This window comes from Myodes glareolus, chromosome 17 (assembly GCF_982192425.1).
Source record: "Myodes glareolus chromosome 17, mMyoGla1.1, whole genome shotgun sequence".
In the NCBI taxonomy this organism is placed as follows: Eukaryota; Metazoa; Chordata; class Mammalia; order Rodentia; family Cricetidae; genus Myodes; species Myodes glareolus.
Genome location: NC_142042.1, coordinates 48,905,406 through 48,920,511, shown reverse-complemented (window position 1 = coordinate 48,920,511; position 15,106 = coordinate 48,905,406). Strand labels below are relative to the sequence as shown.

General features: G+C 47.5%; 1 protein-coding gene across 6 annotated transcripts; it reads right to left on the bottom strand.

Annotated features, from left to right (window-relative positions):
* Positions 1-1,465: 1,465 nt before the first annotated feature.
* LOC146891247 (glutathione S-transferase Mu 6) lies at positions 1,466-13,165 on the bottom strand. Of its 6 annotated transcripts, none has more exons than XM_087897649.1 (9): positions 9,664-9,774; positions 5,516-5,591; positions 5,024-5,088; positions 4,664-4,799; positions 4,469-4,569; positions 3,516-3,611; positions 3,318-3,428; positions 2,587-2,634; positions 1,466-1,949 (listed from the first exon to the last, which is right to left on the bottom strand). In XM_087897649.1, the coding sequence occupies exons 2-9, from the start codon at positions 5,523-5,525 to the stop codon at positions 1,860-1,862; spliced, it is 657 nt and encodes a 218-aa protein (XP_087753775.1). In that variant the 5' UTR covers positions 5,526-5,591; positions 9,664-9,774; the 3' UTR covers positions 1,466-1,859. The 6 variants fall into 6 exon arrangements, with proteins under 6 accessions (XP_087753775.1, XP_087753771.1, XP_087753773.1 ...); XM_087897645.1 differs by lacking the exon at positions 9,664-9,774 and adding an exon at positions 5,839-5,996; XM_087897647.1 differs by lacking the exon at positions 9,664-9,774 and adding an exon at positions 5,839-5,996 and having other exon boundaries at positions 4,664-4,745.
* Positions 13,166-15,106: the final 1,941 nt, after the last annotated feature.

The following is a 15,106-nucleotide window of genomic DNA, read 5'->3' as shown; positions in this document are numbered from 1 at the left end:
CAGTGTGTGTTTAATGAAGGTTGGCTTAGAAGGGGTCTGATCTCTTCAATGAGTAAAGGGAATAATCTCTTCTCTGATCGTACAGGCTCTACCTTTAATTAATCGCTTATTTCACAGTGACCCTTACATCCTGTCTATGAGTGCTTATTTCTCAACTGCTGTAGGAGGCAGCAGCTGGAACTGGGCATAAGGACAATGCCCAGGAATCTGTCCTACAACCTGTTCCTAATAATAGACTGGAAGGCTTGCCAAAGGCCAGAATCCAGGAATCCGGCGACCCTCAAGGATTCTGCTCATCGGATGCTTCTTCAGTGAACCCAGTGCCTTTGTGGGTACCTGACTACAGCTGTGGGTGACCTGACAACCCCTTTAGGTGACCCAACAGTACCTCTAGTGACCCACGGTTGCTCCAAGGCCTGGGAAACAGACCTGCCCATCTCCAGTTGCCCAAGGAAACTGAAGCCTCCTTTTTTCCCTGTTTGTTGTTTTGAAACAGGGTTTCTCTGTAGCTTGGAGCTTGTCTTGGACCTAGCACTTGAGACCAGGCTGGTCTCATATCCAGAGAGATCCACCAGCCTCTGCCTCCTGAGTGCTGGGATTAAAGGTGTGTGCTGCCACCACCCGGCTTAATTGTAGCCTCTTAAGTTCTTCAACTGGGTCTCTGGATCAGACCACAGCACCTCCACATGGAAAAAATCTGCTGTACCTCATTCTATGCCTTCTCCAGAACCATTGGCATTTCCAGAGCTCTTCCTCCAAACACTGGTACAAACATCTCTAAAAGGAAACCTTCACAATTTCCTGAACATTAACAATGTGCCAGACACCGTCATACATTTCAACAAGGCCAGGATCCACCCTAAATGAGCGATGATTGGATTTGTTGAAGATCCCACAACACAATCACCAACAATAGGAAATATTAATGGCAAAATGTCTTGTAGAGAGAGATGACTTCCAGGAGAGGCCAGATGTTGAACATGGAGCCTGCTCACCCTCTGGCCATCAGCCCGGCACCTTTCTGACACAGGCCTAGAGGTGCACATGGCCAATAGAGGTATTGCACACTGCAGGATGATGGATGAGGGACTCCTATAAGAAACCCAGGTGAACACCGTCAGAGGACATTGTGATCTCTCTCTTTTAAAGATTTATTTATGTATGTGTGTCTGCACTAAGTGTATTCGAGAGTCTAAGGAGGCAACAGACAGCATCAGATTCCCTAGAACCGGGCTTACAGGTCATTCATGGCTTGGGTGGTGGGAACCAAACCCAGGTTTTGTGCAAGAACAAAAAGTGCCCTTAACAGATTAGCCTTATTTTCCACCACTGTGTACGATCTTACCTCTTGCCTGCCTGAAAGCCAAACTCCCCCCATGTTTCCATCACCTACCTGTTCTTATGAAAAACAGAACAAAGGCTGCACATCAATGTGAACTGCAGGAACTAAGACAGGACACGAAGCGAGAGTGGCTCATACTTTACTAGAGATCAAACAAGGTCAGCCATCCCACTCTGAGGACTGAACCTATACACCAGGCCATATGGATCTTTAGGCAACAACTCAGCTTCCCCAAGCACAGACAATGGTTGTCTGTCTAGTAAGAAACATGACAGAAAGAAGTAAGAGAAGGAAGGGTCTTTGCCAAGGACGGGGGCTGAAATTTTAAGGCTTGAGTGAAAAGAGGCTGTGCAAAAGGGGAGGCAAGGATCTGTGTAAAAGAGAGGTAACAAAAAGACAGAGAAAGAAATGCAGGACGGGGGCACAGAAGTTGCTGGAAGCTAGCTACGGCCCCGTTGATGTCCAGGGTACCGGGGGCACTGACAGATCTTCCCTGCCAGCACCAGCAGTGTAGGTCCTACTTGTTACCCCACATGGCCTGTTTTAAGTACAAAGGGCTCGGGAGGAAGCGGTTGCTCTTCATATAGGCAGAGATCTTCTTCAGGCCCTACGAGTGGGAAGGAGAAAGCAGGCTCTCAGGTGGGCAAACTCACTCTAGGAACATCCAAGAGAGTTTATAATCCAGATGCAGAAAATCCATCCAACCACCCTGCAAAATCAGCCCCACCATCTCCATTAGGCAGGGAAGCAGAGGTACCCAGAGGTTAAGAAACTTCCTCACTCTCCCAATGCTAAGAGGGTCAGTCCAGCTCTATGGCTGCCACTCTACTCTCTTCACTTCCCCCTGCGTCCCATAGAGGGCACTGTCACTCCTAGCTAGATTGTCATGTCTATAATGAAAAGAAGCAAAGATCCAGAAAACCCAAAGACCTGAGTACTTGCACATATGGCTTAGAAGAGAGTCCAGATCCCACCCAGGGATTCAGCAAACCCCGAGTGTGAACGGAGAGGGGTAAGTGGGCTGCAAGGAGTGGCCAGCTCTAACTGCTCACCTGAAGCTTCTCCATTTGAGCCCTGAGCAAACTCTCCCTGAGCCCCAGCTAACCTCATCTCTAGCTCTGATTCAGTAGAGTGTGTTACAGGGCACCTCAGCAAAGAATGCACAGATCATTTTTAAGGACCAACAGAGAGCCGGAGCTACCAGCCCCCAAGAAGCCACACCCATGCATCTCTGCCATGCTTACTGCTTCAGCTGTTCCCAGTCCCAGGATGGAGGAACATTTTTGCATGTCCTGTTGGGCCACACACAGAGGATAATCAAAGAAACTGAATAGAAATAAAAGTATGACCTCGTTTCATAGAGGAACATAAGATATGAAAGAAATGGGGAGGCAAGAGTAAAGAGTACACCCACCGAGAGAATTCAAGATAAAATCATCCCTGGAAGCGATTACCCTGCTTCCCTAGTCAGAAACAAGACTGATTATATCATTCTGCAGGCCAGGTGTGACCACTGAGTATGCTTTGGTTCTACACATCAATCTGCCTTGGTCTCTGCCCAATGGTTGCAGGAACAAACACATTCTTTACATATTCTGCATGACACAGGTCCCGGGCAGGAAACCCAGACTGGACAAAGGACTGACTTTCCCTTTTGCACAAATCAGAGATGCACTGAATGTTATATTTAGAAGTCAAAGGCAGCCAGGAGCCCAGAACAGCTTCTCCTAGGACCTTGAGCAAACAGCCCTCTACAGTCTCAGATCCCTTATCAGTCCAGGGGACATCTAATTCTATCCAGGTTGTTGTTGCAATGGTAAATTGACTCCAAAGACCTAAGAGGCTGAACATGCATCCTGGCAAAAAGCCAGGGCTCAATAGATCTTTCTTATTCTTTTAACCCTCAGGACTAGGGAAGTATCCTAGAAAGGGGGAAGGAAAGGGCATCTAAGAAGAAGGAGGATCAGGACTTCACCTCAAAGCGAGTCACAAAGTCCTTCAGGTTGGGGAAGGCATCCAGACACGTGGGCTCAAACACACGGTGCTGGTCCAGGACATCATAGACTAGGAAATCCGCAAAGGTGATCTGCAGGAGGTGGGGTCAGTGGGATGGGACCAGGTAGACGGGGAAGAATAGCGGTTCCTCCTCCTCCTCCCCATTTACCCTCTTTACCTTGTCCCCTGCAAACCATGGCCTCTTACCCAGGAACTCAGAGTAGAGCTTCAACTGACCTGGGAGGCCCTTCAAGAACTCTGGCTTCCGTTTCTCCTGAAGCAGAAAACAGCTGTCACACCCTCGTTCAGGCCCCAAGGGAGGAAGAATGCCCTCAGGGGTCTCTACAAAGGAGCAGGCGCCTTCCTAAGACCAGGCTTGCACCCACTGATGTGTCACTGTTTTCATGGTTAGGCTCCTGTCTGCTAACAGGCCTCATCTCTCAGGGGTGATCAGAAGTTAGATGGCAATGCCACACTGTCCCTGAATCTGTCACGACTGACATCTAACCTAGGACTTCATGGGTATCTCGTGTTCTTGATTGAGAGGGCCAGTAGAAATTTAACCATTTCAAATGAAGAGAAGAAGTGAATTCTAAGACATGGTAATAGGAAAAATCCTTAAACATTGAGTAGGGCAAATACAATTGAATAGGGTCAGATGTCAAAAGGGACAGTGGTTCTCCGGCTGACCATAGCTGTCTTTTAGCTATGGCCCTCATTTTTGCTACTACTGAGGACTCAGCTGTGGGAAAACTGTTGGGTTTGTTTCTGAATGCCCATGACTTCTTTCACTCTGACTTTCATCTTTGAACTCCAGGAGTGGTAGTTGGTGTGTGAACTGGACAAGGAGGAACAAGCTCAAAGTTGAAGAGAACTGAAACCAGGAATCCACTATGTAGGAAATGAGTTTCCAACCGTGGGTGTCATGACAATGCCTCGCAACTTCTCGCAATTGATACGCAGTGTTCATTGACAAAATGGGGTGAGTTGGTAGCTCAACACGTTGGTAGGATAGGAAAGCCTGGGAAATCAGTATGGGTGGGTTCAAATTCCAGAGGAAAAGTGTGGATGTGAACACAAGCCCTCAACTGCTCCTGCAAACCCAGCATATGCCATAGAGTGGGAACTCACAAAGTCAGGGCTGTAGCAGAGCATGCCCATCTGAATGCGGGTGTCCATGACCTGTTTCTCCACAATGTCCACACGAACTCTCTCCTCCTCTGTCTCCCCACCTGCAGCACACAGCACACTCAGCCTCAGCACCCCGCCCCAGACAAGCCCAGGGGGATGACCTCCATGCCCCACCCTGCAGCCAGCCCCACTTACACAGGTTGTGCTTGCGGCCAAGGTAGCGCAGGATGGCATTGCTCTGAGTGATCTTGTGGGGCCCGTCAATTAAGTAGGGCAGCTGGATGGACAAGCAGGGATAGTTAAATGTGATGAGGGGTCCATCATCCCTTCCCTGGGTGGAGACAGACATGGGATCTGACATTCAGTGTGCCTTCTATGAACACACTACACACTGAACGGAAGAGAGCTGGGACACAGCCCATCACAGACACACTGTGCAGCCACCAGGAACTGGAGCAGGAGAACTGAAGCTCTGACCCCAAACCCCCTCAGCCAGGCAAGGAGATGAGGTGAGGACGCCACACCTTCTCCAAACCTCTCCTTCCCTTCACCTACATTGGGAAAATCCAGGCCCAGCTTGAATTTGTCATTCAGCCACTGGCTTCGGTCGTAATCGGGAGCTGTAGACAAGAGGATGTGAGAAAAGATCACCTGCATCTAAGCCTCCTTTCCCAAAACTGTCCCAAGGAAGGCAGCTCCCCTGGTGCAGGAGATATGCAGTCTGACCCAGTAACCCTTTCATCCCAGAGCTGTGCGTTTGAATAGGGCCTTAAGGGCTGGAGGCCTTATATCACCAAGGCTTACAAAAGCACTAGGCCAGTGCTGGGCAAACCTCACTCAATTACAGGCAGAAAAGGGCCAACATCCCACAACCAAGATCCTGTATTGAAAAGCAAAACTGCACCCTCAAAGAGGTTTCTAAAAGGGATATGCTCTGGGTTCATCTGTAGGAGAGCTACGGAGCTGAGAATCAGGGAACTAGGCAGAGGCCACTGGGCACCAATGGACAGAGCCAGGGGAAGAACCAGGCCAGAAGAGTGTCATTACCGTCCCCCATGGCATATCTCTTCTCTTCGTAGCTTGTCTCTGTGTATTCCAGGAGCAGGCGAATGGCGTGACCCAGCTGAGAGAGATGGCCGGTAACAAAAGACACAGTTAGTGAGATCCTAAATGTGTGCCTTCACCTCCTCTAGGAAAGCCGTCCTTCCTACCTTTTACTAAATAGAGAGGTGGGAGAGAGGGAGGGAAGCTAGGGGAGAGGAGCGACTGGGCAGGGTGCTTCTGACAGAGGCAGGTAAAGGGCTCATGGGAATCTTCCTTTGTGTTCTACCCTGGGTTCTTCCCACCTAGCGACCCAACCTTTCACTCACACCACGGATATCCCAATAGCCCAGAGTCACGGGCATGATTTCTAGTCCAGCCTTGGAGACTGTGCAGTCAGGCCACGGTCGGAAAAGACTCCTCTTTCAGATAGCGGTGCCCAGCATCAAGTGTCTGAGAGCGCTTCCAGAGCAGCTCTGCCCCGCCCCTAAACGGGACAACCACCCAACCATAAAGCCCAGCCCACCATGACCGTGGAAATGAAAGCCAATCCAAGCTCAGGAGCTCTAATCCGGAGGCGGGTCTGGGTTTTCAGATACCAAAGACAAATGATTGGCAGGCCTCCCTCTGCCCTCTGCTGGATCCTCAGGAAGTTGGCAGCATCCCTGGAGATGAGCTAGCTAGGACCCGTTCTGCCCCTCTCTTTCCCTTGTGGATGGGTTTTCACACCTAGACTGTGGGAATCAGTCATTCAGTGAGGCTCAGATCTCAACGTAGGGATAAAAAGGCACTCTCTCAACCTGAGAGTCTATTGTTGTCCCGATCACTGGAAGAAAGAACTCTGCCAGGGTAACAAACTCCAGGCTTTATTGTCCGCACAGCCTGGAGGCACGGGAGCAAAGAAGTGGAACCGCCCTGGGACAGGCCCAGACAGTCTCTGTGTTTCTTTTGGGGGACATGGGAGGCTTTCGTAGCTACTTCCCTATTGCTGTGACAAACACCAAGACCAAGGCAACTGTGGTGGTTTGAACAAAAGTGGCCCCCAAAGGGAGTGACACTATTAGGAGGTGTGGCCTTGTTGGAGGAAGTGTGTCATTGTGAGGGTGGACTTTGAAGTCTCTTTTCTCAAGCTTCACTAAGTGTGACAGTCAGTCGACTTCCTGTTGCCCCTGAATCAAGATGTAGCACTCTCCATTCCAGTATCATGTCTGCCTGCATGCCGTCATGTTCCCCGTCATGATGATAATGGACTGAACCTCTGAAACTGTAAAAGAGCCTCCCCCCCCGCCCCATTATATGTTTCCTTTATAATAGTTGCCTTGGGCATGGTGTCTCTTTACAACAACTTCGCAGCAACTTACAGAAGAGAACCTTGAATGAAGGATTACAGTTTCAGAGGGGGAGCCTGTGATCATCATGGCGAGGGACATTGCAGCAGATAACCAGACAGGCAGGCATGGTGCTGGGGCAGTAGCTGAGAGCTTACATCTGATCTACAAGCAGGAGGCAGAAAGAGAGCTAACTAGAAACAGCATGAGCTTTTGAAATCTCTAAGCAGACCCCCCCAGTGACACACCTTCTCCGGCAAGGTCACACCTCCTAATCCTTCCCAAACAGTTCCACTAACTGGGGGCCAAGCACCCAAACATATGAGCCTATGGGGCCATTCTCATTCAAATCACCACTGGGACCCAGCCCCTTGATCAACAAGTTAGTTACTATATAAAATAATGAGTACTTTGGTCTTATTTGTGAATTAGTTCTAAGAATTCAAGAATCAGATACAGAGGGCTTGTGATATTGAAAGGGTTCTACCATCATGGACAGAACCCTGAACTCAACAGCACAGTCACCAGGAGGGACCAGACACCTCTTCTGATTCTAAGGGACAACAGGATTCTGTCCAGAGAGGCCCTTGACGGACTCTGCAGAGGACCCAAGGACCTCAGAGTCAAACGCTCAGCTGCCCAGTTCACTGGTTTCAGCCCTGGCCCAGCCCATGACTCGTGTGTGTTTTGGTACAAGAGGGTGGCTCAAATGTCTTCCAAGTCATTGTAGCATCGTGGTAAAACCTCAAAGACAAAACCCTACCAACGTTACCTGAGAGCCAAGGCTTCCTTTTCTAGGTTCTTAGCATCAGTGATAAATGAATGTTTAAAACAGACACAAGATGGCAGGAGGGATGGTTCACTTAATAAGTATCTTCTAGAGTAACATTAGGATCTCAATGCTAACCCTTACGTGAAGGTTTTTATAAGAGCCAGTGCTAGGGAGGCAGTGGCATGAGGCTCTAGCAGGCTCTTGCTGCCAGTCCAGCTGACTCAGCAGACTCCGGGATCTGGGAGAGAGCCATCTCAAACACCACACATAAAGGGATTGATGAAGACACTAGATGTCAACTTCTAACTGCCACGTACATGTGTATGCATGTGCACACACAGGAACACATATATACAGCTCAGGGGGCTCGGGGTCATGAAGTTAAAAATTAACTCAGTGGGGAGGCAGAGACGCAGTAAATACTTGACCATTTCTGTGAAGTTGGGGAATAACTGAGGCTGAGAGGGAAGAGAGAGAGAGAGAGAGAGAGAGAGAGAGAGAGAGAGAGAGAGAGAAAGAGAGAGATGTCCTCTGACTGCCCGTGGGCTGTGTATTAGAAAACTCACTGATAGATCTGAACAGGCAGCCCCAGGTAACAGGTGAGCAGAGGAAGTCAAGGGCTCCATGTCCAGCCTTCATCATGAACTGCTCTCCTTGACTGAACCTGTTAATTCCGTAAGTACAGAGAATATCTGAACCAGCTGGAACAAGGCTGTGGTACAGGCCACAGGCAGAAGAAGTTCTAGAGAGTTCTAGACGCATACTCTGCTCTCTGGGAGCCGAAGATTCAGTCTGTGGAGAATCCACTCTGTCTGACAGTGACGAATCACAGTGCGGTGAACAGCATGTGGAATGAACTGGGCTGTAAGTAACTTCAACAAGGTCAGAGGTGACATAGGGCCTGTGTGCAGGATCCAAACCCTGCCTGGCCCTGTCCAGCAGGGGGCGTGAGATGCTGCGGAAAGTCTGGGGTAAACAGGTTCCTGCCGTCTGACTGGAGATAATCTCAGCGTGGTTCTTCAAAATGTCTGTCTGTCCACGTGTAGCCAACACGACTGACGCCCAGTATTTCTCCTCTGGTATGTTTAAGCGACAGCCTCTGACTTCCCCCGTCCCCCACCCCTGCAATTGGCAGCCAGCCCCTCTCATACAAGATGACATCATTCTAGGTGACCCTGTGCCTGGTTATGGCATATTGCCAATAAGTTGCTCCTCGTCCCCTCTACATGTTGGGAACTTCTACCTTTGCCTGTGTTCTCTCTCTCTCTCTCTCTCTCTCTCTCTCTCTCTCTCTCTCTCTCTCAAATTGAGATACAGCTTCTTCTAAGAACAGGAGTGTCAGGGCACATGGGCAGGGCACAAGTCTTCCCTTCCCTGGTAAAGGGACCCTCAGGTAGCAAGGCCCTAAATGGAGGACTTCAAGCAAGACAGGACCATTGTCCTATTGTGTTCTTACTAGGTCCCTTTGTTCTTTGAGAAGCCCTTGTCCAGAAATGTCCTTGGGACTTTCAAGCACTTGTTTGCACCAGAAAATAATCATGTATCTTAGTCTATTTACCAACCGACCTTGGACCTGGTTTCTTGAGTTACAGCCCTTCCTCTTTACTCCCCTCTCCAGGGATCTTAAAGGAACAGGCTCTGCCTGCCTAGAGGGAGGAGCCTGAAACTTCTTCAGACCCCTACTGTGTTTTGCTGCCTGCCTGCCTGCCTGCCTGCCAGTGGTTAGCAAAACTCTTGCTTAAGGGTCAGTGCCCCCTTCTCCTCTTGAACCTGAAAACCTAACAAGGAGAAAGTACCCTAAAGAAGGAAGCTGAGATCCTGAAAGACTCCACAGAGTAGAGAGGCTCAGTCTCCTGGACTCTCCCTGGCAGATTGCTGGACTGAATCCTCCTCCACTGATACCATGGAATAGGGGAAAATAGGCAAAGAAGGGTAGCAAACAGTGAGACCAGACTAACCAAGCCAACTCTGAGCCGGTTCTCCCACCCCTTTGGTTTGTTTGTTTTTAAGAAAGCCTGTCCCCCCTCCCCCATCCTAGAGAGACAGAGGCTTACAGAATGGAGGGAGCCCACGGAGTGCAGCCACACAAATCATGTGTTGTTGCCTCAATCTGTAGCATCCGTCTTATGCGGCTTTCAGCAGAGACCTTCAAGTGGATATTTTTATCTCTCCTAACTGTGAACACAGTGTTCGGAGAGCTTTTTCGTTTGCAACCGCCTCATTTATTTTATCCTTGGGAACGAGAACAAAGTTACTCTTGATTCTTTTAATAATCACACTTAAAATTTCAAATCTAACGCAGCCTCTGGCTTAGAGCGGCTTGCCTTTTTCATGGGAACATCTGAATTTGGGAGTGGGTACCGCTGGGAGCCTATGGTTCTTTGTTTTCTCTCACTGTGGTCAATTCTATAGCACCATATTTGCCATGGTGTCGGTTCAGTATCTCCACGTGCATTCATGTTGGCAGTTGTCCTCACGCTGTGGCTCTAGGGTAAGCTGGAGATGCTGTCAGCGCTCCCTGTCCCCAGAAGCCACCATCCCGGTGACTATTATGCTAGTCATAATAGTATATTATGAGCATATACTTCCTCATATGCTACAGCTCCAATACGGATCATATTGCGAACAGTTGAGTAGGAGGTGGCACTCTCTTTTGAGGTGGTGGAAAATTTAGACTGTGACCCGAAGCTGCAAGAGGAGATGCCTGGGAACAGTTCCCTGCAGATGTTCAGTCTGTGAACCTTTCTGTCACACCCTCCGCTTTATCCACCAAGAAGAGAAAAACAGCCTCTTCCGTATGCTCTGGCCACCATAATATTCTGCCTTAGCACATGGAGCCAAGGGACTGTGGGCTGAACTTTCTGAAATGTCAACCTAAGTAACTCCTTTTGCGCTTAAGTCGTTCACTGCCCAGTATTTTGTCAGAATGATAAGGAAAGTAAGCAGTATAACCAGAACTGTAAAATGTTTGTGGTGGTGGTTTTGTTTGTTTTCTTTTGTTTTTTAAACCAGTTTTAATGTCTCAAGTTTCATCTAAGTTTTATCACGTGTCAAAATAGCCCTCCTCTTTAACACTGAAAACTATTCTTCAGTAATTCTATACTGCATTTTCTTTTTGCATTCAATTGCAAAAGGGTTCACGGGTTGCATTCATATTTTATTCATTGGAATAATGCTTCTTTGAACATGAACATACAAATGCTTATTTGAACTGGCCATGCTACCACATACCTATAATCCTAAGGACTCAGGAAGCTTAGGCAAGAAGATTACAAGTCTTGGCCAGCCTGGGCTACACAAATAATTCTAGGCTGGTTTGAGAGCTAAATAGAGAAATTTTGTCTAAAAAAGTCAAAATTATGATTTTAACCCACTATATATGGTGCATATTTATCATATATTATATGTGCATATACATTACACACATACTATATATACATACACACACATATATATATACACCTTAAATTTTTGAGTATATATCTAGAAAAGGAATTGGTACATCATAAGAAATTCTATCTTTTATTTTATGAGAAAAGTAGTAGCTGTAGCATTTTACATTCCCAAAGACAAAGCAAAAATGTTCTACTTTCTTCACATAATTACCATCTACAGTGACAGTGAAGAATCAGATGTGTGTCAGGCAGATATCGAATGTAGCTTTGTTCTATATTTCTCTAATGGTAAGTGATTTTTGAACAATTTTTCATGTGTTTATAGACACTTGCATATCTTTTCAAGAAAAAGACAAGGCCATTTAAGTCCTTTGCCCAAGCTGGAGTTGTCTGGTCTTCTCTTTTTCACAGTCATTGTGGGTGGAATACGTTCATGGGACGTGGCCAGAACCACTCACTGTATGTCGTGTGTGACTTCTACAGAACGGCATCCAGCAGAGGAATCAGAAAAGACAGGAGGGGCTGGAGGGATGGCCCAGTCTGTGGAGTATTTGCAGAGTACAGGCTCAACCGCCTGAGTCCAGTCCTCAGTACCCGTGGAAAAGCCAGGCTAGGAAGTGCCAGCCTGTTGATTTCAGTGCCAGCTGGAGGCAGGGCGCTAGCCAGACACTTTAGTCAAATCAGTGAGCTTCGGGTTCAGTGTAAGACAAAAATCTCAAAAAAAAAAAAAAAAAGGCAGAAAATGGTTGAAAAGGACATCTGATATTGTCAACCTCTGATCACCTATGCCCAAGCACACACACCACACACTCACACACTTACTCTCATTTGATATTTGTGTCTACCCACTTAACTTTTATCCTATTTCCTTTAGCTTCCTCTTTTTCCTGTTATTTCATTTGTGTTTGAGTTAACTTTTTGTTTGTTTGTTTGTTTGTGTGTTTGCTTGGTTGTTTGAACTTTTATTGATTCTTTATGGATTTAATACTCATGCATTCCATCCCACTTATCTCCCCAAGTCCTAGAATCAGCCCTCTGCCCTTGCAACCTCCCCCAAAAATCAAAAACAAATTTAAAAGAAAAACAAAAAAACAAACCAAACAAAAACAAACCAAAAAAGAAGACTCTTGTCATGGAAATTGTGGTGTGGCTGAGGCACAGTTTACCCTTTGGTCTGTTTATGTGAGTCAATGTTTAATAAAGACTGACTTAAAGGATTTGAATCTTATCAGATTGATCAATCCTTGTCTTTAATGAATAAAGAAAATAATCTCCTCTCTTATCTTACAAGTTTTACCTTTTAATTAATCACTTATTGCACAGTGACCCTTACTGCTCTTGCTTGGACTGCTTGATGTTATGCTGTATGAACTGGACATGCAGGGCCCACAGAAAAATGACTGAAAGGTGAGACCATCCTTCGGGGTTCCTGCTTTATAATAGAATTATTTAATTAATACAGTTTCTGTGTGGTTATTTCAGGACTGAGCAGCCTCCTACAATACAGATGTAGAAAATACACCTAACTACCCTTCAAAATCAGGCCCATCATCACCACTGAGGTACAGGAAGATGGCTGATTGCATCATTCGGCAGGCCAGGTGTGGCCACTGAGTATGTGTTGGTTCTGCACATCAGTCTACTTTGGTCTCTGCCCAATGGTTGCAGGAACAAACACATTCTTCACATGTTCTGCATACCACAAGTCCTGGGCAGGAAATTCATGCTGTACAAAGGCCCCTGACTTTCCCTTTTGCACAAATCAGAGAGACGCTGAATACTGCCTTTAGAAGCCAAAGGCAGACAGGAGCTCAGAACAGTCTCTGCCGGAGCTAGGACCTTGAGCAAACAGCCCTCCACAGCCTCAGATCCCTTATCAGTCCAGGGGACATCTAATTCTATCCAGGTTGTTGGATAAGAGGCTGAACATGGGTCCTGGCAGAAAGCCAGGGCTCAATAGATCTTTCTTATTCTTTTAACCCTCAGGACCAGGGAAGTATCCTGGAAAGGGGATCTAAGGACATCTAAGAAGAAAGAGGATCAGGACATCACCTCAAAGTGGGCCACAAAGTCCTTCAGGTTGGGGAAGGCATCCAGGCACGTGGGCTCAAACATACGGTGCTGGTCCAGGACATCATAGACAAGGAAATCCGCAAAGGTGATCTGCAGGAGGTGGGGTCAGTGGGATGGGACCTGGTAGCCTGGGAAGAATAGCAGCTCCTCCTTCTCCTCCTCCTCTTCCCTTCCTCCTTCTCCTCACCAGTTACCCTCTTTACCTTATCCCCTGCAAACCATGGCCACTTGCCCAGGAACTCAGAGTAGAGTTTCAACTGACCTGGGAGGCCCTTCAAGAACTCTGGCTTCCGTTTCTCCTGAAGCAGAAAACAGCTGTCACACCCTCAGACACCAGAGCTCTGGAGAAAGGCTGACCTCACAGGGCTGGGCAGAAGTGTAGATTGGGCCTGGGCAGTGTGCAGTTTCTATGTAATGCTTTGCTGTTTCTTTAATCAGACTCCTTCTTGGTAGCAGAATTCACTCAGAGGTTAACATGGAAATGATACATTCATGTCTAAGTTAGATGGGAATGCCACACTGTCCCTGAATCTGTCACGACTGACATGCAAGCCATGCATGGTGTATCACACCTAGGATATTAGGGTACCTGTTAGGTTCTGCACCTGCACGTACAGTGGAACCAGAGAAGCAAAGTAGTTAACAATCTCAAGAAAAGAGCCCACATTATTTCTAAGGGATATTTGAGTAGCATGAGCAATGTTGAACCATGTCTGGTGCTGAGGGACAAGGTCCTCAGGCTGTCGATGAGCTGCCTTTCGGGGAGAGAGGCCCTGAGTACTGCTTCTATCAGGGACTCAGCTCTGGAATAATTATCGGGTACATTTCTGCATGTATTAGACTCATTTTCTCCTGGCTTGAATTCGTGCCCTCGAGGAGCAGACAGATGGTGTGTGACCAGTTAGGCAAGATGGCATACAGCCATGATCACATTCAAAGTTGAAGAGAATTCTGAACATGTGAATTTATTATATAGGAACCAAGTGCCCAGCCATGGCTGTCACAATAATGCTAACTATTTCTAGGCATTGTTACACAGTGTTTATTCATAAGATCTGGGGTTTAAGGAGGTGAGTGTGTTGGCTGAATAGGAAACTTGGAGGATTAGAATGGGTGAGAAGCTGGAGAGGAATCTGACCATTACCATCAATGCTCTCCCCCAAGGTGTAGCTCTTCTCTCCACAGCTTGTCTCTGTGTGTTCCAAAAGCAGGCAGAGGGCATGGCCCAGCTGAGAGAGATGGCCGGTAGCAAAAGTCACAGTTAGTGAGATTCTAAATGTGTGCCTTCACCTCCTCTAAGAAAGCCTCCATCTCTATTCCTAACAATAGAACAGGAGCAAGCATTCCTGTTCCTGGCAGGGAACAGGTAGAAAATTCTAAAAAGCATTGAAGAGGTTCTACCTCCTGGAACCAAGCCTAACTCTTCTCTGTGTCCCAATCTAGGGCTCTCCTCACTTAGCAGCCCAACCTTTTAACTCACCCCATGGATATCCCAATAATCTAGAGTCACGGGCGTGTTTTCTGTTCTAGCCTTAGAGTCTGAGCAGACTGGCTTCAGTCAGGATGCATTTTTCTTTCAGATACCAGAGCACAGGGGGCAGTGTCTGCTTGCATGCATTTCCTGCTCCACTCCCAAATGGGCCAACCCTCAAGGCCTGAAGCCCAACTTAACATGACTGTAGTGAAATCCAGTCCAAACTCAATAATCTCCAGGGACAGGTCTGAGTATTCAGATACCAAAGGCAATGATTGGCAGGCCTGCTCTAGTGGCTCCCTGCCCACAATCCCTCCCCCTGCTGGGTCCTTAGGCAGTTGGCAGTGCCCTGGAGCCTGGCCAGATGGGCAGAGAACAAGGCAGCTTCCCCTCCTTTCTTTTCAGGGCTCCATTTTCACACCTAGACTGTGGGAATCTGTCATCCCAGGAGACTCACCCCTCAGTATAAGGACCAAAAAGGCAAGCCCCAACCTGAGAGTTTAATCCAACACCTATCACTGTTTCCAGGACTCCTCTCCTCTGAAAGCTATCAAA

Coding starts and splice junctions, on each gene's coding strand:
- LOC146891247 (XM_087897645.1), bottom strand. CDS start 5,874: ATGCCCGTGACTCTGGGCTATTGGGATATCCGTGGT. Junction 5,592..5,838: donor GCTATTGGGATATCCGTGGT/GTGAGTGAAAGG, acceptor CATCTCTCTCAG/CTGGGTCACGCCATTCGCCT. Junction 1,950..2,586: donor GACTGGGAACAGCTGAAGCA/GTAAGCATGGCA, acceptor TCCCACTCGTAG/GGCCTGAAGAAGATCTCTGC.